Below are 23,474 nucleotides of genomic sequence, written 5' to 3' on the forward strand. Positions count from 1 at the left end.
CAGTCATCAAAGACCAGACCTCCTAAGTGGAGCTTTTTTTTTCTTGGAGATTTTTCTCGATTGGACTTTAATTAAGCTCCTGCTAGGCTTGCAAGCTTTTTTCCCCCTTAAAAAATGAGCCTGCTTGCCAGGCAACTTTTTCCAAGCTGTCACAATTCTCATAAGTGTACCCTAAGATATTAAATTTAGAGATGTGTTGGTTGCTTGCTTCTCAGAGCATCCATGGGAGAAGTCTCCTTACATTCAGAAAAAATATACAATATTACTTTAAAAAGTGGCTCTTTCTAAAAAAGAAAAAGAAATAACCCATAATGATAAAAAAAAGCTTATAATGTTAGTCTATATGATACCCACTGGGCAGAAAGAGATGTGACTTCTCTGTGACATGTCACTTGTTTAACAAATGAGAAGAAGCTTTTGTCATTAGAAATATTATATTCACATTGTCTGGGAGGTCAATCATAGCCAGCTAGTTACCAGTGTTGGTAGAGAAGGGTAAGAAAAAGAGTGGAAAATGTGCTGCCTCAGTTGGTAATTTTGCAAATCTTTAATGAAATGTCATAAGTTAACTGACCTGGACAAAATACGCACATTTTTAAAGAGCCTTTTGTACTCATTGGAATCCTGAAAAAAGACTAGATAGAGGCTAGGAATATAAAGGGTGACTCATTTAAATCAGTCGCCATGGAAAGCTGTTTGTTTTCATTTCATGAGGCCTGTTTTAAATAAGTGGGCCAATCTAGACTGGATACATTTTTTTTAAACTTAGACAGTAACGCAAAGCCTGAAATAAAAAGCAATCGAATACCACAACAACTGAAATGGAAGGTAGAGAGCACTGGGAATGGGTCTGCTCTTTGATTATTATTATTTCTGTTCTTCTTATTATTTTTAAACAGACAGGCTATTTCACTAACTGCTCCTGAATGTGAGGTACTTACTTATTGCCTCCACAAACTGTTCAAAGAAGCAGTATGGGAACAGCGGCTCAGGCAGCTCCCGGAAAAACATCTTCAGTGCTCCGGTGACAACGTGGATGTCCTCCCACTGGCTGTCGTCCAAATTCAGCTTCTCTTCTGGGAAAACACGAGGAGAAATGGAACAACTGGTTTTAATGAAACAATTACAAGACACTAATTATTATGTTAATGTTTGCCTACTATCATCAGCAACCGTTAACAGCCTTCTGCACCTAGAGGTTTGGTGCTGTGCATGTTTTTTTTTTCCTTTCCGTAGGAAGGGAACATTTTCAATGGAATACCATCTGTAGGAATGCAGCTAACAAAAAAACAAGAGACACAAAGAGACAGTGCCATTGACACAGTATGTCAGATACATTTATTCCCATAATGCATCAGTATGAAAATTAGCATCACAGCTCAACATGATTCAAAGCTATTTGGTTTTGAGGCCGAGGGGCTAAGAGTTGCCAATGATGGCCGGCTCAAGGGACCGGCCTAAAGGCCTTGCTGAGCCAACAGGAGACATATGCTAAACATGGCAATAGAAAATGAGTTATTGCTTTACATGTGTTAGCCTTGCTATGTACAAGGGAATAATGGGTAACACTTTTCTCCTTTTTTTGCCTGAATGTAATGTCAGCAAGGAATAGAGTACTGTGAGAGAAAGGACATTAATTCCTTCTTACTGCTTCAAAAATATTTTGTTTAGTTTTCATCTCAGGGAAGAAGATTTGCCCAGCAACAATATTAGACAGACCCCTGTTGGCCTACGCAGGCTATGCAAAGCTGTCAAAAATGATCACAGTAAAGACAAACCACAAGCGCTTACCAACTCCTTTTAGAAACGACAAAATGTTTGCTTGCGAAGCTTGAGCGAATCAAGAAATTTAAATATTAAAGAAACAAAATGCCAAAATGAAGATTTTAATAGGAATAAAGCTATGCTTCCTTTTCTTCCTTATTATGAAGGTGAAGAAGGGTTCTCACCCAAGGAGATCTGTGGGAATTCACAGGACCTGATGCTACTGATTTATGATGACAAGGAGCAAGACACCCAGGTGATACTGCTGTTCAAAAACTTTCACATTTCTCCTTGTGCAATTTTGAAGCAGGTCTTTTCTTTTATGTATAGCGAAGCTAAAAGTAACCATTTCATGAAGCCCGAGGTTCACTTACAACAGGGTAACCTGGCCATGTATTTACCACATCTTGGAGGGACTGGAATGATTATTATTATTTTAAAAGAACAAGTTATTTTAACTTACACTCATCTGGTTCTGCTATTACCTTGTGACATCAGCTTTATGACTGTATTTTGCGGTGGTGCTTTGAATGAAATAAAATGACACAATCAGTGTGAGCATCCTTAAGAGTTTTTCTTTGTGTGTGAATGGTTTTTTTTGGGGGGGAGAAGGTAGGGGACAGGCTGAGACTCAAATCAAGATTGTTTGTGTTTCTTTTCAGACATGAGTGTAAGCTATCTGAAAGTGGTTTTCAAATGGAATATATGTATATGTGTGTATATATATACATATATACACGATATATATAATATATACATATATATATAATATACATATACATATATATCTATATGTAAAAATCATCCAAGCCATTGATAGAAAATTACAGTCTCTGTCTAACAGGATGTAGCACAGAGAGGAAACAAAGGTGAATCTGTTTATTTTATTGAGGTTACCCCCCTTCACTTTTTATTCTTACCTTTCTAGCAAAACAATGATTTTGTCCATAACTAAATAAGCAGAGGAGACCCTCTTTCCACCCTGTGATCATTTTTGATTGATCGCATTTCAACAATTAGTCTTTTATTTGGCTACACACTATTGAAATAGATCGACAGCATCTTAGCAGGCCAGCTTTAAACAGTCAACTGTTAACAATAGCATCAAAAAGAGAGACCTGATGGGGTTTACTGTCACTTTAAAGAACGGGGTTTTCACATTGTTGAAATCTGTCAGATATTTTGAAATGTCCCTCTCACTATGGTGCCACACCCCCTGCGTGCCCTTATAATAAAATTGGTTTTACTCCTGATTAAATCATTTTCTCCCTACCCACTACCATACTTCTCATAATGGACCTGTGTGCTCTACAGCTGGTGTTCTTCCCATGGTACCAATTCTTACTTTATCTTTTAAGCACTTTGCTGCTAAGATCTCATGCAGAGTGCTTATGTTTTGTTAAGAGCTTCATTCTTAGAGAAATAGCTTAACACATGTTCTAAAAATGTTGTACAACTTATTGCTTAAAACACATTTAGAAAATGTATAAGTACTGTAGCTTTGGCACCGAACTTTAAGTGGAAACCTTAAACACATACAGACACACACGCACACGCGCACACACACACACACACACACACACACACACACACACACACAACTCTGTCTCTACCACACGTTTGTCTGAAATATCTTAAGCAAAATGCCTCTTCTCTAGATTTCTCTTGAGTCTCATTTGCCCAGATTTTTGTAGTCTAGAGGATGCCAAAGAAATGTTAGGAAGGTATCTTTTCATAAGAAAGAGGTGTGATTCTACCTTAAGCAACAAATCCATTTTAAAAATGGTCATTAGGATAGGCAAATTTCAAGCAAAAAAGAAAAATAAAGAAAAACCACATGCATACAAAGTCAATTCAAGAATATTGTAATATAGAAACATTTTTTTTTCTATAGCCAAAATAAGTATCACCAACCATGAGGAACATTTTACCCTCACCACTATTCAATGCCACATAGTGCCATTATAAGAACCTCTCTTGGTGACTCCTGAGAGGCATACTTAACTTTCTATTACTGACTAAAATATTATGCCATCTTCATTAAAAGGATGCAAGAAACCTGGTGGAAAGAGTGCTAGATTTGTAATAAGAGGACCTAGGTTTGAATCCTGGTTTTAACGCTTACTCACCTATATAATCTTGGACAAATTATTTAATCTTTCCAGGCCTTGGTTTCCTTATTTGTGAAATATTTCTTTCAATTCTAAATCTTTAATGTAATGAACTACAAGAAATACCTTACACTAAAAAATTCACGTGAATTACATAGATTCTGAGAGAATATACCTTTCTATATAGATTTATAAAAACACGTGTATATATGCACACATGCATGTATAATTCATACCTGTTTAATTCACACCATATACATTCATCATTCCAGTGACATTCCATTACACCAGTGGTTAAGATTGTATGATGTTGATTTTTTAATGACTTATTAATGTACGTGACTACATTCACTTCTCTACCTAGGATTTGATCCTCAAAAAGTGAAATTTCTTTCATAAATCTCCTAAAATAGGTTTCATTTTAGGGGACAGTTTACCTGTGATTCCATGCTGGCTCTTAGCCCTGAAAGGTGAGGTCCTTTATACACCATTATGATTACCATAACTGGTAAGCTAACTGGCCTTGCTTATCAGACTCACCATGGACCATAATGTGTTTATCTTTATCCTTGTGACATGCAGAGGATCGCGGTTTTAGAACTGGAAGGAAGCTTAATAATCACCTAATCCAATTTGCTCATGATGGACTCTAAGGCCCCAACTGAGGCCCTAAACTGGGATAATGATAATAATAATAATTAATAATAATAAGCAGCAGCAGCATTTATATAGCATTTACTATGTTTCAAGGACCGTGTTATAAGTTCTTTACAAATATTATCACTATAACCCAGTGGGGTAGATGTCATTATTATTCCCAGTTGAGGAAACTGAGGCAGATGGAGGGGTTTTTTTTAGCGACTTTCCCAGGATCTTTGAGCTAGTAAGTGTACCTGTAGGACATCCAATTTGAGGTGTCTACAAAGCAGTGGATGATGTGAGACTGAAGCTCAGGAGAGAGACTATAAAGGCTGAATAAAAAGAGGTGGGAAATCATCTGTGTAGAAATGTTAATTGAGCTCATGGTAGCTGATGAGCTCACAAAGTAAGATAATATGGAGGTGGGGAAAAGAAGGCCCAGGACAGAGCCTCAAGGACCACCCATGGTTGGTGGGCTTGACCAGGTTGAAGATCCAGCAAAGGAGGCTGAGAATGAGGAGAGCCAAGAGAGAGCAGTCACAAAAATCTAGAGAGGGAAGAGTTTGTAGGAAAAGTTGATCAGTGGTCTCAAGTACTGCAGAGAGATTCAAAATGAGGACTGAGGATATTCCCCTAGATAAGGCAATGGAAAAGTTACTGGTAATTTTGGAAAGAGAAATTTCAGTTGAATGATATAATCAGAATCCAGATAGAGGAGCATTTAGAAGGGAGTGAGAGGCTATTTCTCAACTAGAATAATTTAGCTTGTAAAACCTCCTGGAGGATGAATACCATGCCTAATATGAGACCATACCATATGGAACGGATATAACCCAGACCTGAAGGCCAGGAGAAGGAGCTCCTAGTTCTGTCTCATGTACCTTTTTTTTGCTGGGCCTTCATTTTCTAAGTTGATCTTGGTAATTTTCAAGGGTCCCAAATGCCTCTGGCATTTTAGGATTTTTATTATATTTAAAAGTTCCCAACCGGTGTGATGGCCTCAATAAATACTTGCTGATTGACTTTGACATGGGTACAAGCAAGGCAATTCCATCTTGAAACTGCCTTAATGTCACTGCCAGAGGGAATGATTTTTCTTATCCTGAAGGATTTATCAAAAGCACCTCTACATGACCCATGATGGGTACCACACAGAGGTAGCTCTGTAGATATGGTCTTTGGTTGGCAGAAAATCAACGGGAGAGTGGGCAGGGGCAGGGGGGAAGGTAAATCAATATATAAGATCTTACTTTTGTTGTTGTTCAGTAATTTTAGTTGTGTCTGACCCTTAGTGACCTCATTTGGGTTTTTCTTGGCAATGATCCTGGAGTAGTTTACCATTTCCATCTCCAGCTCATTTTACAGATAAAGAAACTGAGACAAACAGGGTTAAGGTACTTGCTTAGGGTCACACAGCTAGTAAGAATCCAAGGCCAGATTTGAATTCAGGTTTTCCTGACTCTAGGCCCAGCATTCCATTCTCTGAGCCACTTAGCTGCCTCAAGATCTTGCTACTAACTAGCCCAGGAGTGGGGAACCTGTAGCCTTGAGGCCATGTGTGGCTCTCTAAGTCCTCAAGTGACTGAATCCAGTCAAAGGGTTGCACTTGAGGACCTAGAGGACCACATGTGACCTCGAGGCTGCAGGTTCTCCATCCCTGGACTAGCCTCACGATGGCTCCTTTTTGGAGTTGCTTACATTTTTACAGTTCTTCATTGTTTAAAAATGCTTTTTCTACATAACAACCCTGTGAGGGTGCTCCCATAAGTGCTCCCATAATAGGCACTGATTATTTTGGTTTTTTACCTGAAGAGACAGAAGTTCACAGAGCTGAAGCTACTCACCCAAAGTCACCCTGCTAGTAAAGCGGGGGATCCAGGAATTTAACTCATTTCTTCATAATCTATGTCTAATATTCTTTTTACTATAGCAGGTTTCTATAAATAGTCTCCAATCTGTTTGACCCCTAAATAGCTAATGTTGCTAACTCCAAACCCCTTTGGAAATTGCCAGCAAGAAATCAGGGAAAGGATTGGAGACAGATAACATTGGAAGATAAAGAGAAGGAAAGTACAGCATAGGGGAAATAGGCATCATTCTAGGAACTGGGAAAGGTGGGTTCCAGTGCTGGTATTCTTGAGCAAATAATCAGCTTCTCTGCATTGCAGTTTCTTCATCTAACAATAGGGATGATAATGCTTCCCTTGTCAATTTTATTAGACTATTATGAAAACAAAATAGATAATATACACGGAAAACACAAGGAAAACCTAAAAGACAAATGGAATACAGGATGTCCCCAAAGTCTTAGTGAAGTTTTAATCTTTAATGGCTTAAATTGTTTTAATGGCTAAAGGGCTTATCCATGATCAAATAGCTGGTAGGTGTCCAACATAGATGTGAATACAGATCTCTTCTCTCTGAGTTCAGCATCTTACCACTGTACCACGTCTCAAGTTGACAACCTCTGGTAGTTATTTGATGGAGTGGAAAGAATGCTCGACTTTGAGTTTGAGTAGGACCCAGGCTTCAAACCTAGGCTCTGATACTCTCTTGCTGACCTTGGGGATCACTTCAATTTTCTGGGCCCTACTTCTCATCTATAAAATGAGAGGATTGCACTAGGTGATGTCTGAGATTCCTCTAAACACTGTCTCTGATAGCTAGATGGTATAACGGAGAGAACACTCTGTCTCAGAAGTCAGGAAGTCTCCAGTTCAAATCCATCCTCAGATACTTAGTAGCTGTGTAACTCTGGGCAAGTCACTTAATATCTGTTTTACTCAGTTTTTTCAACTGGGTCCACTTCCCAGGATTGCTGTAACGATCAGATTGCTGTTAGTCCTTTGTTCTCAAAGAGGACTAATGACATCAGGAAGGTGATGTCTTGACTTGCGAGTGAACTGGATTTAAGTGAGGCATAGCTGTGCGAAGTTATCAGCCTCACTTTCTCCTCCAGGGTCACTGGAGTCCAGTGGCAAGACATAGATCAGGATGACTGGAGATGGTCCCAGATGCAGTGGGAGACCATGACCTTTTAAAGTTAAGGTCTTTCCCAGGTCTCGGTTTGTCTGAGGAAACACCCATTCAGCGATATAAGGCTAGGTAAGAATTGAGGCAAGAGATGGCCTAGTTTGCCTATTCAAAAGAATCAATCTGAGAAGGGAAGACCCTCAGGGTTTTTGGCTAGAACAGAAATAATTTAAAAGAGTTAACTGTCCCAGTTTCTCAAAGAAAAAAAATGATAGAATAAATAGGAAGAGGAAAAAAAAATCTAACTTCACATAGTGATAGGCACTGATTAAATATTTGTTTCTTTCCTACCTTCTGTTTTTCCTTCCAATTCTGATACTATATGGTAAGCTAATGGTAATTCTGAGCAGCAGGAATAAATAGAGATGCTGAAGCTTGCACTCCCTCTCTAAATGCACTGCATACTTCTAGAGTGGAGAAACCAGAAGATGAATACCAGGGTTGATTTTATTTAGATAGATCCTCCTCCCCACAAAAATATTATTTTAATATGGTAGACTATTAATGTGTATGTTGATCAAAATATGGACACAAGTGACTTCAGCACATGATTGAATTATGGAAAGCATTGATTCCCCTGTATGTGTCAACACTGAGAAGTTGCCACAGTTTTTCCCCCAGGAAATATCTATTATGGAACATTTTTAGCTTCCTTTCAACTTTGTTGTTACTATTAAAAGACGTAATAAAGTGAAAAAAGTAAAACATACACACACAGGAAAAAAATAAAACACACACACACACACACATATACGCACACCCCAATGTTCCAGTTATGGCTAGATAATAGTTCTGACCCTATTAATGTAACAACAAGGGCCTATTAAAGAGTGAAACTCTCATAAAAGGCCCAGTATCTACTTCCAGGACAGATGACCATTTGGAAACTTTATCTGAAAGACCTGCTGGGTACATGAAAGACTTACCAGATATAAAAGAGATGCCAGAGGCACCATTGATCCAAAAAAAATAATGTTGTTAGCCATAAAAATCAAAATGGAAGATTAGATATCAGAATGGATAAAACAGCACTGTTTATCTACAAGGAAGGAGATGATTTTCAGTTTTAGCATTTAGGGGAGCTAATCAAAAGGAAGTTGGTTGAGTCATCCAGTACAGTTCCTTCCAGTTGTGCTTGCTCCTAAGCAGGACAGTTCAGTAAGATACTGTGTGGGATTAGAGACGTCTATATTGTGAAACAAGATCTGTTGCTTAGCTTGTGCCCTATGTTGGAGATAATCATTTCTCGATTGTTGAAGCATGGGCTTCCAAAACCTTGGCTCTGGGACATGTGGCTGCTGACAGGTTGGCATGGTTCACCCCCTCAGGAAAGCAGAAACAGCACTCATAACACCAGGCAGTCTCTATCAGTTCAAAGAGACACCCTGGCAATGGACAATTGCTCCTGCCAATTTACAGTAATTTAGGGCAACAGTTGTTAAAATGACGCCTTCACAATATTGATCAGTGGAACACAATCCACTGCCTGTAGGGGGAGCTACTGCAAGGCAGAGCTCTTCATTAAATCCATTGGACCATGCCTTAACAACAACAACAAAAAGCATTTCCAAGATTCCTATCTTTGGAATGAGGAAGGAAAGACACTTCAGAGTCCGTGAAAAACATCTAGAAGTATTAATGAAATCATGGCTGATAAATATGTCGTGCAACTGTGGCAATTGTCCAGGTAGGTAGTTCTAATTTAAATATATTTTGAAAAAAGAATTTTTATATTATGCTAATTATATTATCCCTACCTCCTGATTTAATTTGGAAATTAAAAACTCTCGAACAGTTTAATATGAAATACCTGACCATTTTAAAGGAAAGTGTTTAAGGAATTGAATTATACAAATAATTTCTTGAGTATGCAAACCCAAGCCAATGATATTTCAGAGTTATTGGGCAGGGAGTGAGGTATAGTGGATAGAAAGCTGAATTTGGCATCATAGGACCTGGGTTCTAATCTAAGCTCTGCCATTTTCTATTAGTATGACTTCAGCCAAGTCTCTTGATCTCTCAGGGCTTCAGTTCCCTCAAAGGGTAGGATAAATGACCTCCAAGTTTGCCTTTTAACTCTAGATATGTGATTATTCAGTCCATTGACACACTTTTATTAAGTACCTACTATGTGTCAAGTATGGGAAAACAAAGATAAAAGTCAGCTAACTTCCACCATTTAAGAGCTTACATTCTAACTGGGAGAATAACATTATATGTGGAGTGTATGTGTGTACATATGCATGTGTATAGATCTTTGCATTGAATACCATGATAACATTCCTTTTAAATGATCAGAATATTATGCAGTAGCACCTAATTTTATTTTAGAATAAAATAGGGTACCAGTTTGACTAATACCTATTTATTTTCTTTTCCAGCTACTACTAAAATTCTGGAAAGATTTCTGTTACTGTACCTGGGGACTTAAAATAGTAAATGGAATAATTAAAACTTCCTCAGGAAAAACTCAGTCAAAGCAGAATCAACTGTCTCTGGTCAGGGCATCTATCATTGAAAGGATGAGAGTGGTTTTAAATATGAAACCTTTGTACTCCAAAATCAAAGAGATTTATTCCTTACCACCTATCGTAATAACCCCCAGGAAGCCATTAGGATGCCTGTGTTTGAAAATGATTACTTTGCTGTAAGAGGAAGCATTTTGACCCATGTGCAGAATGCTCCAATTGGCTACCTGTTTCACTGAAACTACTGCCCTGTACTGTTTCTCAGAAGCAGAAGAGTTAGAAGGAAGGAAATAAGCAGTTCTTTCTCATGATGGTGGAATTAAAATTCTTTCTTTCTATATAACTGCAACCCTGAATGAGTCTCAGCTCACATACTTAGATTTTATGTAAAGTTCTTGGGCAATTATTTGAAGTGTCAAGACACATCTACATTTTTTTACCAGCTAACATGAAGTATCTTGGGTGTGTTTCTTGGTGAAAGCAGAATGATCTATTGGACAGGGTTAGTCAGGAAGCAGGGTAATGAACTGAACCCCTGAATTTCACATGCATTCTTAAATTTCCTTTCAGTTGTAAATAACAACTTAGACCACACAGGTGCTGCTAACACTTGTGAAAATGAATTCCACTGATATGAAGTCAGTCAGCAAGCATTTATCAAATACTTACTATGTACCCAGTACTGTGTTTAGTGTTGGGAATACAAAGAAAGGCAAAAACAGTCTTTGTCCTCAAGGAAATACAATTCCAATAAGGGAAAAATGCCAAAAAAGCTTAGGGTGACATAATATAAAGTAGAATGCTATCATTGCCTCCAAATAATTAACACCACAAACATTGTATTGAAATGATACTTTCATTCCAGGTTTCTGGATTGACAATTGATGAGATAATGGGCATATCTGAATCTAAGTTCTTTGCAAATTAAAATCACAAATACCAGACATTGATGCTTCCTGCCACCAATATATATTTCTATAATTCCTTCCTTTCTCAGTGCCTCTGACACTGCTTCTATTTCTACTCAATGAAAGGCTTTTTTGTGCCTCTATAGACACCAGGCACAATGACCCATTATATTTGACCATCCTCTCCAAAATGGTTTCACTATTTGCTTGAGCTCCATGGATGAGAAATGATTTCATACATAACATACCCCAAAGGGGAGAGAATACTTGAGATTAAATTTCAACAAAGTGATTTTTAAAAGGTCTCTTCACATTAGTTAGATTTAAATTCCAATAGCATTCCTGTTTTCCCCTTCCAAGTAATATTGCATCTGTATTTATCATGTAGAAGGATGCTATTAATAGACCAAGAATGAAAGCAGATCTTTGTGTTGTAATAAGGGATATTAATATACACTAATCCTTAGAACATACCTGCCTGTATATATATGTGTACATCTACATATTTTTATTATGTTTTTTGAAAGTTCCAAAATTTGAAAGTATCCAAACTAGAGCACACCACTTGTTACCTTGTTACCTTATCTGTATTAGTGGTACATGTGTAGTTAGTGGGACTCTGACTCACGGACATTCCAACAAGAGCCTTTTATTGGGAAAACTCACTCGAATACAGTACAAATGGAGAATTAAAACCATGATGAATAAAGACATGACTATTTCTACCAATTGACACCATTTTATTTCCTTTCAAAATGTGCTGGTTGCCAAAGGAGCACAAGCAAAGTTGAGTGGATTATGTAGGAAATTATCCATTAAAGTCAATTTTAATTGGCTTTATTTGAATAATTATATCATTATCTTTTTAAACCATTTCATAGATTGATAAAGCCTGATAAAGTAGTGTGACAGGAGTTGAAGAATTTTATAGACATGAGTGAACATAAGTAATGTCTATAGCTCAGTTTCTCTTTGGCGATACGAGGTAAGAGATTTATTTAAATGAATTGAGCCCTTATTTGCCATAATATAAATTGAATAGGTAAATTTGCCCTCATTTTCCCCAAGTTTGAAATTTTAGGAAATGCCACTCCTATCTTAAAAGAATAACAATAACTAGCATTTATATAGTGTTCACTATGTGCCTGGCACTGTGCTAAGTACTTTATACTTATTATCTTATTTATACTTATTATATATATTATATATTATATTATATATTATATATATAATATATATATTATATATATATTATATATATATAATATATATATTATTATATATACTTATTATACTTATTATCTCATTTGTTCTTCTCTGGGATATTGATGTTATTATTACCACTATTTTACAGTTAAGGAAAGTGAGGCAAACAGAGGTTAAGTGACTTGCCCAGGGTTACACAGCTAGTGACTGTTTCTGAAGCTAAATTTGAACCTAGGTTGTCGTGGTTCCAGGCCTGTTGCTCTACTCACTAGACCACCTAGTTGCTACCCAAAAGAATGTAATTGATCTTTATCACTGTGACCATGGAGCTTTCCAAATGGCTGGATATCCATGGAATTACCCAAGAATCTCCTTATTAGGAGATTGTAAGCTCTTGAGGATAGGACTAATTTTTTAAAAAAAATCTTTTTATCCCTAGCACCCAGGGCTTAGTAATAATGTCTTGTATAGTAGGTGCTTAATAAATGCTGAAATAATTGAATTGAATCTTAGATTTGGAAGTCATTAGAAACCATATAGTTTGACAAGTATCTTCAATAGGAATTCCCTCTCCAATGTACCTGACAAGTCATCATCAACCTGCTGTCTGAATAGTGAAGGTGCTCCACTACCTCCAGCCTTTGTCACAATTGGATAGCGCTACTGCTAGAAATTCCCCTGGTCTCCTAATGTCGAGCCTAAATCTGAGTTCTGCCATCTTGGCCCTTCAAACATTTCAAGATCGCTATCAAGTCTCCTTTAAAAACTTTTCATTTCTTTTCAGAAATAGGAAGAGCTAGTTTTACCCTGTTTCATCTCTGTCTTGTATCTTTGGGGAATTTCAGACCCAGAGGTGCCATGAATACAAATGCAAATACCTCATAAAGTGAAATACTTTCTTGTATAAATGTGGCTTTAGAAAGGAATCATAAGAACCAATAAATTAAGATCAAGAAAACTCTTGGTATCTTCATATTTGAGACACTATGAAACTTCTAAACGTGAACGATATTATCCCTTTTTGAACATTAACTCATTACTATTTAACAACTCCCTTATGAGACATATAGATAAATAATACCCTTTATTATACAGTTAAAACACTGAGGAGAAAGTTGCCCACACCATGTAGAGAAATTTCTTGGAGAGAGATATGGATTACAGTTTTACTTTAAAAAAAGCATCAGCAGCAATGACTCTTATGAAGTATTCAGTAATAAATCAATTAACAAACATTTCTAAGTGCCTAGTATGTGCCAAGCACTCTGCCAGCCACAAATACTTTATAGAAAAGGACACAGGTATGCCACGGGGTTAGCTCTAAGGGGTTACATGATGTGCAGATATTGTGTATCGTCAGAGCAAGGACATGAACTCAGGTCTTCTCCAAGAGTTGGGCAATGACTGATGGCCCCTAAAGGTATTTTGAGGTAGAGTGGCACAGTGAATGAATGCCTGGCATGAGGTTATAAAAAACAGCATTCAAGTCTTGACTCTACTACATGCTGAATATGTGACCCTGGGCCAATCACTTAACATTCCACTGTCCCAGGACACTTTCTGCCTATCTGAATTGGGAGAGAGAGTTCTTTACACTGATAAACTTACAGGTCTAGTCCAAAAAAATGTTTAAAAACAAAAGGCTAAATCCCAGTATCAAAAGTGGGTTACAGATTGATAAAATCATGATCCAAAATAATAAAAAATAAAACAAGGAACTAATCTAGTACTTTTGAAATGTAATTTCTTCATTGCTTGAGCACCGTCCTGTAGAAGGACCCAGCAGCATTCATATATCATCAGGTTTATAAGATGAAAAGAGGTGAGATGAAGTCATGTTAATTGTCAGGATCATTTGAAGCTTCCCTATTCAACTAGGAGCTTCAGTAGAGTGAGGACAATGTCAATAATTGTAATGAAATATTTGGTAAATACCCTTGGATGATAAAGATGAGAAAAACCAGGTAACTACACCACAGATTTAGAGCCAGCTTACTGCCTTCCTCCCTTCTTCCTCTCCCGCTTGCACTGTTATATATTTCTGTTTTGTTGGGTGAGTAGGTGGGGGCGGGGGTGGTATTAGAAAGAGCCAATAAAACTGGGTGATTGGGTATGACAACTTCAGGTGTATAAACTTAGAAAATAGCATGTGAGTACATAAGGGATTAATAATCATAGCATGAGTTTATATAACCCTTTGTCATTTGAGCCTTACAATAGTTCTGTGTAACGGGTAGTAAAAATATTTGTATGCTATTTTGAAATGAAACAAAGAAACTTCGATTTAGAATATTTAAATGATGGACTTAGGAGCATTGCGGCATAAGTATGAAAAAAGCCAGGACCTGAAAACGCCAAATTATGTTTTTTGCACTATGTCAAGAGAGCTGAAGATATAAGGGCCTAGGCAAAGAGGTTTGTTTTGGTTCCAAACATATACCTTCTCTTCTCTCTTTCTTATATTTTCTACCAGTCTGTCAGGCACCCAGTGCTGCTACCTGGTTGGCTATCTAAATCCCCCAGGTAGGATAATCCACTCAACCTTTGAGATGTTTTCCTCTTCCAGGCCTTCCAAAGAAGCTACCTTTCCTTGTATGTAATCTGACTGATTTCAGCTAAGAAGAGGGAAATCTGATGATCCTATTAAAATAATCCATACCAAAGTATAAATGACCAATAGGCTTAGTCCTTCTGGGTCTATCTGTATTACAAAGAAAGAGCTTTTTAATCCACATGAATTTCTAATTGTTGATGTCTATCCATAATTTTTTTTTTTGGTAGTGGTGGTTAGTCTGGTGCTTTCTAATTCACTTTACTCTGGTGTCTCAGGTGATGCCCTGACCACATCAGCAGGTAAGATTAATTGATACCCACTTTTGAAAGGTTGCAAACACATGCTATACAAAATACAACAATGTGTCAGGTTCTGAAATGACTGCATTTTACTTTGATTTTATACATTTTATAATGTCTATTTTCTAATAGTAAAACCACATCTTACTAATTAATATACTCCTAATGGGCAAAAAAGCAATTTTAAATTGTTGGAATGATGAAGCAGGCAATCTGATGAATTTCTTTAAAACCCCCACAGAGGAAGAGGTAGTTTAGAAAAGGAATGGTTGTGGGAGGCAGAGCCAGAACCGAAGCTAGTACAGACCACTAAGAATAATTTCTAGGCACCCATAGTAACTTCTTTAGCAAGGGAGGGTAGCATTCAGGAACAAGTCATTTTGTATCATAATCAACACTTTTTCAGGGAACTCAAAATATTCCTTACTCTTTAACTTTATAAAGCCATGCTAGGAGTTTGAAAATGAGAATCCATTTGGATTATTTGACTAAAGATAAGACTTCAATGGTCTTTCAGATTCATGCACGACTTTCCCAGAACTACAAAAGGGAATTACAATTAATTGGATTATGTTGGTCTCCACCCGCTGATTATAGAAAAGAATATATGAAAGTACAACTATTGCTAACAGGTCATATCTTTCAGCAATCATGGGATTTGCTTTTTTACTAACCAATAAATCTTAATTTCTTCCAAATTTCTGCCAATTTGGACTAGCTCTTTTTAAATTGAAACATTTGGATAATTTAGAGAAAATATACCAAACTAATTTAAATGCACTAATTGTTAGCTTACATATTTGAGAGTAGAAGAATCAATGATGGGTTTATTTCATTTAATGACATCTGACTACTTAAATAAAACATCTCAAGATTTCTCTTTCACTTGCATTCAAAACTGTGGTCTGGAAGTGAGAACACTGGAATTATCAGTCCAGCAAATGGACAATGATCACTATATGGCTTAACATACATTTGATTAGATTTCTATGACCAATACTGATAGCCTCTCTCTCCCCCTCCCTCTTGCTCTCCCTCTCCCCATTCCCACCAAAAAGAAGGCATAGTGATAAGATCAGCTGTCCTATGGCATATTTGCTGGTTACAGAAAGTTATAGAACCTGGTCTAATTTTCATTGATTTGAACAAATTGTCTTTAAAAAATCTTTTAAAAAATTCTTTGATTTAGAGGATTTCTTAGACCATAGCCATTGCATTGGATCATGGCATAGCTGACCATTTTTGCCATATGTAGTTGTGATTGATATTGATCATCATGGCTAAATAGAAAGGGTGGTCAAGAAAACTGAAATGGATTGTCTATGTTTTTCCTCTGGTTCAATGGTTATCTTTATGACTCTTTTGGCCAAATTGACTGGTCAATTATAGTGAAATAACACATATTACAACTTTATTCTTGCTCCTCAATATTTTAGAAGACAATTATTACTTTGTGAATCTTGATAAGATTTTGAAAAAAACAAACAAACCTTTGCTCTTTATTTGAAGAAAAAAAGGCCATATTTATATTTTTACAGAATAAGTTAGAGAAGAGTTGTGTATGAATTTGAATGATGAGAAATTTGAAAAAGATTAAGTGAAAATTATGTAATTAGCTCCCGAGTTCACATGTGTAGGATTAACTGAGTGTTTTTGGTCAGAGATAGAGAAAATTGGTGATTTTCTTGAAACTGATCAGAGTTCTCTACTACTTGTGCATCAAGATCCATTGCCAGATTTCAATCAACTATAATTCAGCACAACCTATGGGCAAATGGAAAAAATGGAGAGGGAATGGATCACAAGGAGAAGCCTGATCTTTAATAAGATGGGCATAGCTCATCAGAGTGGAGCAGAGACAACATGGGGCAAGTTTCATCAAAGTAAATCTAGTTGCCCATTCTCCCTTCCAAATTCATTTGACAAATGCATTTAACAAAGGTGTGATAGACACAGATGAACCAATGATTCCTTTGAAGGAATTGCTAAAGAAGTTACTATGGGTGCCTAGAAATTATTCTTAGTGGTCTGTACTAGCTTTGGTTCTGGCTCTGCCTCCCACAGCATGGGATCTTCTTTCCTCTTGTCTTTACAAATAAGGAAACTGAGGCTCTTTGAACCAAAATGCTTTTACCAAAGTCATGAGGTAGAAATGAGAACCCAGGTGTCCAGACTCCCTCAATATTGGTCTTACAGCATTACATTTTCCCCTGAAGACTTCCCTCATTTATCCTGGCTCTAATGACCTCTCTCTATTCTTCACTATCACTTATTTGTCACAAAGCATATACTATCTTGTTTTATTGTTCACTGTTTATGCATATGTGCTATCTCTACAACTAGACTGACTGTAAGTTCCTTAGTGACAATGACTGTTTTATATTATTTTTGTATCACCAGGGTCTTCCCTAATGTCCTGTATACAGTTGGTATTTAGTAAATGTTTACTGATGATGTTGATGATGAACATCTCGTATGAAGCTCTTTCGGTGTTTATTTGTGGCATGCATATACGGAAACTGCTGTAGACTAGACAAATAAGTTAAAATTTTTTAAAAGGATGTAATTTGGGGCCCTTATAACAAAGACATCTTACTGAAGCCTATCCCCTCATAATCTACCATTGTGATGTAAGAAAAGACAAAGGGGATAATTTCAGAGAAACCTAGGAAGACTTACATGAACTGATGCAGACTGGTGTAAGGAGAACCAGGAGAATGATTTATATTATAGCAATAAGATTATAAAAATGAACAACAAAAGAATGACCAATCATGACTTTAGAGGGCTTCTGATGAAAAATGCTACCAACTTACTGAACGAGAAGTGATGAATTAATAAACATGCTGAATGAGACACCTATTTTTGGACATAGCCAATATGTGAATTTGTTTTGCTTAACTAGGCATATTTATTACAGGGACTGTATTTTTCTTTTTTATTGTTTTTCAGTGGATAAGGGGTAGTGGGAGGGAGGGATAATAACTGAAAGGCATATTAACTGAAAAAATAAAATTTTTATTAAGAACACCAGTCTTTTCTATAAAATTTCTTGAGCCCCTTGTTTAAGAAGAGAAACTAGGTTAGTCTCTTGAAAATCTTCAGGGTTAATTTGCTGAAATTGCTCTTTTTCTGTGTTTTATAAACTGTACCTTTGAGTAGCTGAATTTCCTACATTCCTTGTGGATGTGAAGTTCCAAGAGTGAGCATGCCACACCCATTTCCCTCCTCACTTTTGTGTATTGGTCTCTATTTTCAAGACTATGAAAGTATTCAATGGCTTAAGTGCAGCCACTAAAGGGAATAAATGATTCTGGCTAGGTTCCTCTGTCACAGTCAGAGTTAAGTAAAACTGTTTCTTAGTTCAATTAGTAGTTCCAGTGAGACCAAAACCATCTGCATGGAAGTGCCAATCCTCCTTTCCTTGTCCTTTGAGTAGAGCTTTGTCTCAGGCTACTGACATCTTGAGCAAGGGTGCTTCGTTCCTGAGAGGATCTCTTACGTTACACTGTAGCCAGTCTCCTCATTTTGCCTAGAGATCGCTCAATAATTCTCTGTCTCGTCCCTCAGTCCCTCATTTCACCTGAGGCTTTGCCAGCTCCCTCTCTTGTGCCCCTTAAGGAGTAACTAGCTGTGCCCTCTCTCAGCAAAGTTACCCCTATGGTCTCACTGTCCTCTGTGCCACTTCCCATCCTCCCCCATTAATATTTTTGTCCCAGATAAAAGTCTTCCTAACTATGTCCTACAATCACTTGCTGTGGTCAGTTATCCTAGATATCTCCTAGATCATAAGGTGTGTGTGTTGGGGTGGGGGGGCTGTGGTCAGAGTAAAAGAGCAATCTCTTATCCCAATAACAAGATGCACAATAATAAGAACAACTTTAAACCTTGAAGTAAGAGGAGGATCCTTAGAGGTAGAGATGAGGAGTAGTGCCTTCCATCTACCCAATCTTGTGCATCAGTTACAGTCCTGCTCATCCCTCTACACTGGGGCCATGTGAACCTTAAATTATTTTTTTTGATAATAGTATTTCAAGATAATTGATTATCTTTATAATCTTCTGTATGTTATTTCATGCACTGCGAAACATCGTTCTGAGAGGGATTCCAGAGGCTTACTCAGGTTATCAAAGGGGTACACAACACAAGGAAAGGTGAAGAATCTGTGAGCTACCTGAATCCTTCCTACAGCCATCCAATTCATTGCTTTTTCATCTACCTCTGGACCCATAGAGTACTTACTGTTTAGAACACTCATTTAATAATCATGCCCTGGCTTGTAATATCCTTTGTATTATTTTATAATGTCATTTAATCCTTATAATCTAATTTTGTGTATTTTTGTCTTGCTTTTCGCAGTTGACTACAAACTACTTAAAAGCTGTAATGGACTAAGTTCTGTATTTTATTTCTGTTTTTGAACTAGTGTTCATACAAGCAGCTAGGTGGGGCAATGAATAGAGTACTGGGCCCAGAGTCAGGAATACTCATCTTTGTGAGTTCAAATCTAGCTTCAGACACTTACTAGCTGTGTGACCCTGGGCAAGTTGTTTAACCCAGTTTATCTCAGTTTCCTTGTCTATAAAATGAGCTGGAGAAGGAAATGGCAAATTACTCCAGTATCTTTGCTGAGAAAACTGCAAATGGGGTCACAAAGAGTTGGACATGACTGAAAAATGACTGACTGACTCATACAAGCAAACAATGTCTAATGGTAACTTGGGAAAAGTTCTGCAATTTTTGGTTTATTCTTTATTTTGATCTGGAGACTGGAAGTGAGGAAAAAGGGATGATTAAAATGGTAGCTGACGATGTGAGCTCAGGCTACAAATCAAGGGTTCTTTCCACTGTGCCAAACTTCGCCTTTTAGCAGTAAAGTAGGCAGGTGCAAATGAGTCATGAATTTGAGTTTTGTGTGGAGATGATACACTATACCTCTGAAGTTTAGCTTGGTTTTACATTTTACCTGGCATTTACCAGTTAATTCAGTTCCAAAGCATGCTTTAGGCTTCCACTCTGTCACATTTTCAATTAAAAAATAAAATGTCTGAAGATTTAGGATCATTGATTTAGAGCTGGAAGGGACTTGGAGACTACCAATCTAACTGCCTACCTCTAGGCACCATTCTAGGCCCTGGGATACAAAGCCAAAGACAGTCCCTGTCATAAAGGAGTTGGTAATCTTTTGTCAGGAATGGGAGAAGGAAACAACAAGGACACAGATCATTGAATATAAAATGTAAAATAAGTAATTTCCAGGGGAAGTACTTGCAGTTAGAGGGATCAGGACATAGGTTTCTGAGAGAACCTTGAACGGAATCTAGGGTGTCTCTGAGGCAGGGGTGAGGACAGAGAGTGCTTCAGGGATGAGGGGGAGCCTTTGAAAGGACATGATGGGTAAAAGAAGTCATCTTCAGGGGGCAGCAGGGAAAGATAGTAGTTCTGAAAAAAGATGTAAGGATGGCAGGTTCAATATGGGGGGATATGGCATCCAGAAAAGCTGAGGCCATCTTGGGCTCCCTGAAGAAAGGTGTAGCTTCTAGGAATAGATAGGCAGGGCCTATTTCATATATATATATATGTGTGTGTGTGTGTGTGTGTGTGTGTGTGCGTGTGTGTGTGTATGCACATAATATTCCACAGTCCTCTGCCTTCATCAGACCCTGCTCTGGAGAACTGTGCTCAGTTTGGGTTTCCCTAGTTTGAAAAGGACTTTGATAAGGTGGAGAGTGTTCAGAGAAGGGTAACTAGTACGGAAAAGAGTCTAGAGTCCAAATCATGTGAGGATTGTTTCAAGCACATGGGCATATCTAGCTTGAAGAAGACTCAGTGGGGAAAGGATAGTCATCTTCAAGCATCTGAAAGCAAGTCATGTGGAAGAAGGAACAGTTTTGCTCTCTTTGGCCCCAGGGGGTGGAACTAGAAGCACTAGGTGGAAATTACAAAAGAGGCCAATTTTGGTTTGATATCAGGAACAATTTCCTAACAATTGGAGCTGTCTAAATTTGAAATGGGTTACCCCAAGAACTGGTGGCTTCCCCTCCTTCTATCTCCCCTCATTTAGGATCTTTATGCAGAGGGCAGGTGTCCCCTTGTGGAAAGTGTATAAGATTGGGTATTTCTTTCATGCATAGATTGAACCAGGTTGTCACTGAGGTCCCTTTTTACTCTCAGATTTCTGTGATTCTCTGTGATTATGTATCAAGAACAGCAGTTAGGCCACTCTGGTTGGAATATGGTGTGAGAAAGATAGTAAAGTGCAATAAGCCTATGCTGGTGGGCTGCAACAAGCTTGGGAAGGGCTTGAAATACCAAATGAAGGAGTTTGCATTTTAGTCTGCAACAGGACATCACTGGAACTTCTTGAGCACAGGAGTGACATGATCTCATTTTAGTTTCACAACAACCCTGTGAAGCAGGTTTGTTTATTGTTTTTCCCGCTTTACAGATAAGCAACCTGAAGTTCAGAGAGGGCAAATGAGTTGCCAAGTGCAACACAGCTAGTGAATTTTGAAGGCAGATTTCAAACTCTGTTTCAAGTCCAGTAGTCCATCCACTATGCAACCTTGCCTTTAGAGTACTAAGTATTTTTCAGCCCCATGAGAATGATGGGAGAGAGCATTAAGGGCACTTGCTATAATAAGTCATCAAGGCTAAAGCTAGATGTTGGAACCCTGGATGAACCTTCCTATCACTGCTAAGGTCAATGTTCAGCCAGTTGGAACCAAGTAGAAATTCTCTGTGGAAACATTTCTGAACCTCCAAACAGTATGGCTTGGGGTTGAATTCTGAAGAAGCTTTCTGGGTGGGGATGGGGGTGATGGAGATTTTTGTGTGTGAGGCCAACCAGCCCTAACATCCTTAATCCCATAAAGAAACACATGTACATGCATTTATTTCAATGTGTAATTATTGACATAAACACAGCTGCTCTCTATGTTAAAGGAACATTAAGCTCACAAAAGCATGGAAATTCCTACTTAGAGCTCCTACTCCATCCTTAACAGGCCTTGTTGTGCCCAGATGTTGCATGTATTTTTACACCATTTGAGGGGTAGGATGTAAAAAAGTAAAAAGGTGGCAGAAAAATTAACTGAAAAGAGGACCGGGCTATGAAGCTTTGTCCTAATCTTAAATTTTATTATGCTCTAATCTCCATAGTGCCTAGGCACAATATGACAAATTAAGGGGAGAAAAAAGGAAAAAATCTTAGCTGTAGATTCCTTAGTTTTTACGGAGATGAAATATATATGTGAAGACAGACAAGCACACACAGCCACAATGGCATCATACTAAAATTGTGTAGTTTATATAACACTTAAAATAAATAGAGATTTATACTTTCCTTTGGATGCAGAAATTTATGAAAAGTTTCAAGGCAGCCCACAACAAAGCAATTGACAAGAAAGATAGCATCTGCTTTTTCTGTCTATCCAAGCTGAAGTTTTTCATTCTTAATGCAGGCAGTGCTTCCTAAGTTAACATAATTAACTCATGACAATCCTGAAACATCATAATATGAGATACAGATGAAAATTCAAAGCTTGAAAAATATCATCTGACTTCATTGGGATTATCACTTTAAAAAAAACTGAATAAATCGCAACACTAATTAAACCAGGTGTTTTTATTTCAGATCCTTTTGCACATTATGAAATTAGAACCAGGGTTATTTATTTATTAGTCTGCTGTGAAACATACATCTTAGAAAAAAAGGGTATCTGTGATAACAACAAAGTAGAAAGATAAAAGGAATGACACTCAGCCTTGCTTTCTGACACAATAGAAGACCAGTCGTTCAATTAGTTAGTAATTTCTGTGTGACTACTTGACAGATTCTACTAATTGTTAATCTTCCCTAACTATTGCTTTACATAATTAATTATATTCAAACAAAAACAACAAAGACATGTGGACCAGTTGCCCTTTTGAGAATGTTTTTCACAAACTGGTTTTTGCTTACTGAAAATATTTTCGGTTGAAAAAAATATTAATCTCTCAGGGGAAAAGACATTAAAGTATTTCCATAACTTTGTATTTTACCTCACTTATAGACTAAAAAAAAAAAAAGAAAAAGAAAAAGAAAAAAGAGGGAGCAGGAAGAGGAGGATAAAGAGCAGGAGGAAGCAATTGCTTAAGAGAAACCCATTCCTGAAGCATGTGTAAGTCAAAGTCTTTTGAGCTGGGATCTTTCATATTAATTTAGCACTGGGTAAAATTCAGAGTAACAGGCCCAGAGGTCAAGCATCATTCATCATTAGTTGAAGTGACATTTTCAACCCTTCCTATAGCAGCTGTTGGAAAGAGGGGAAAATAAAGGTATTCTTTAGGAGAAAGAACAGAGCATTGAAGACAATCCTTGTTCTATCTGGAGAAGAGAAAACAAGGTGCCTCTATGTCAGCATGGTAATGTGCTTAATTTTGGTGATGTCATTCATCCCTAACCCTGGAGTCACTAGGCACAAGACAGCTACATTCCTTAACTTAGTTGT

General features: G+C 37.4%; 1 protein-coding gene across 1 annotated transcript in view; it reads right to left on the bottom strand.

The window, feature by feature from the left end:
• Nucleotides 1–23,474, bottom strand: part of ARHGAP15 (Rho GTPase activating protein 15) — an 858,653-nt gene that overhangs the window by 165,726 nt on the left and 669,453 nt on the right. The window contains exon 12 of the mRNA XM_036742514.1: nucleotides 942–1,076. Within this exon, the coding sequence (XP_036598409.1) occupies nucleotides 942–1,076 (135 nt within the window). The remainder of the gene's footprint in view (nucleotides 1–941; nucleotides 1,077–23,474) is intronic.

The sequence above is a fragment of the Trichosurus vulpecula genome, chromosome 2, assembly GCF_011100635.1.
Source record: "Trichosurus vulpecula isolate mTriVul1 chromosome 2, mTriVul1.pri, whole genome shotgun sequence".
NCBI lineage: Eukaryota > Metazoa > Chordata > Mammalia > Diprotodontia > Phalangeridae > Trichosurus > Trichosurus vulpecula.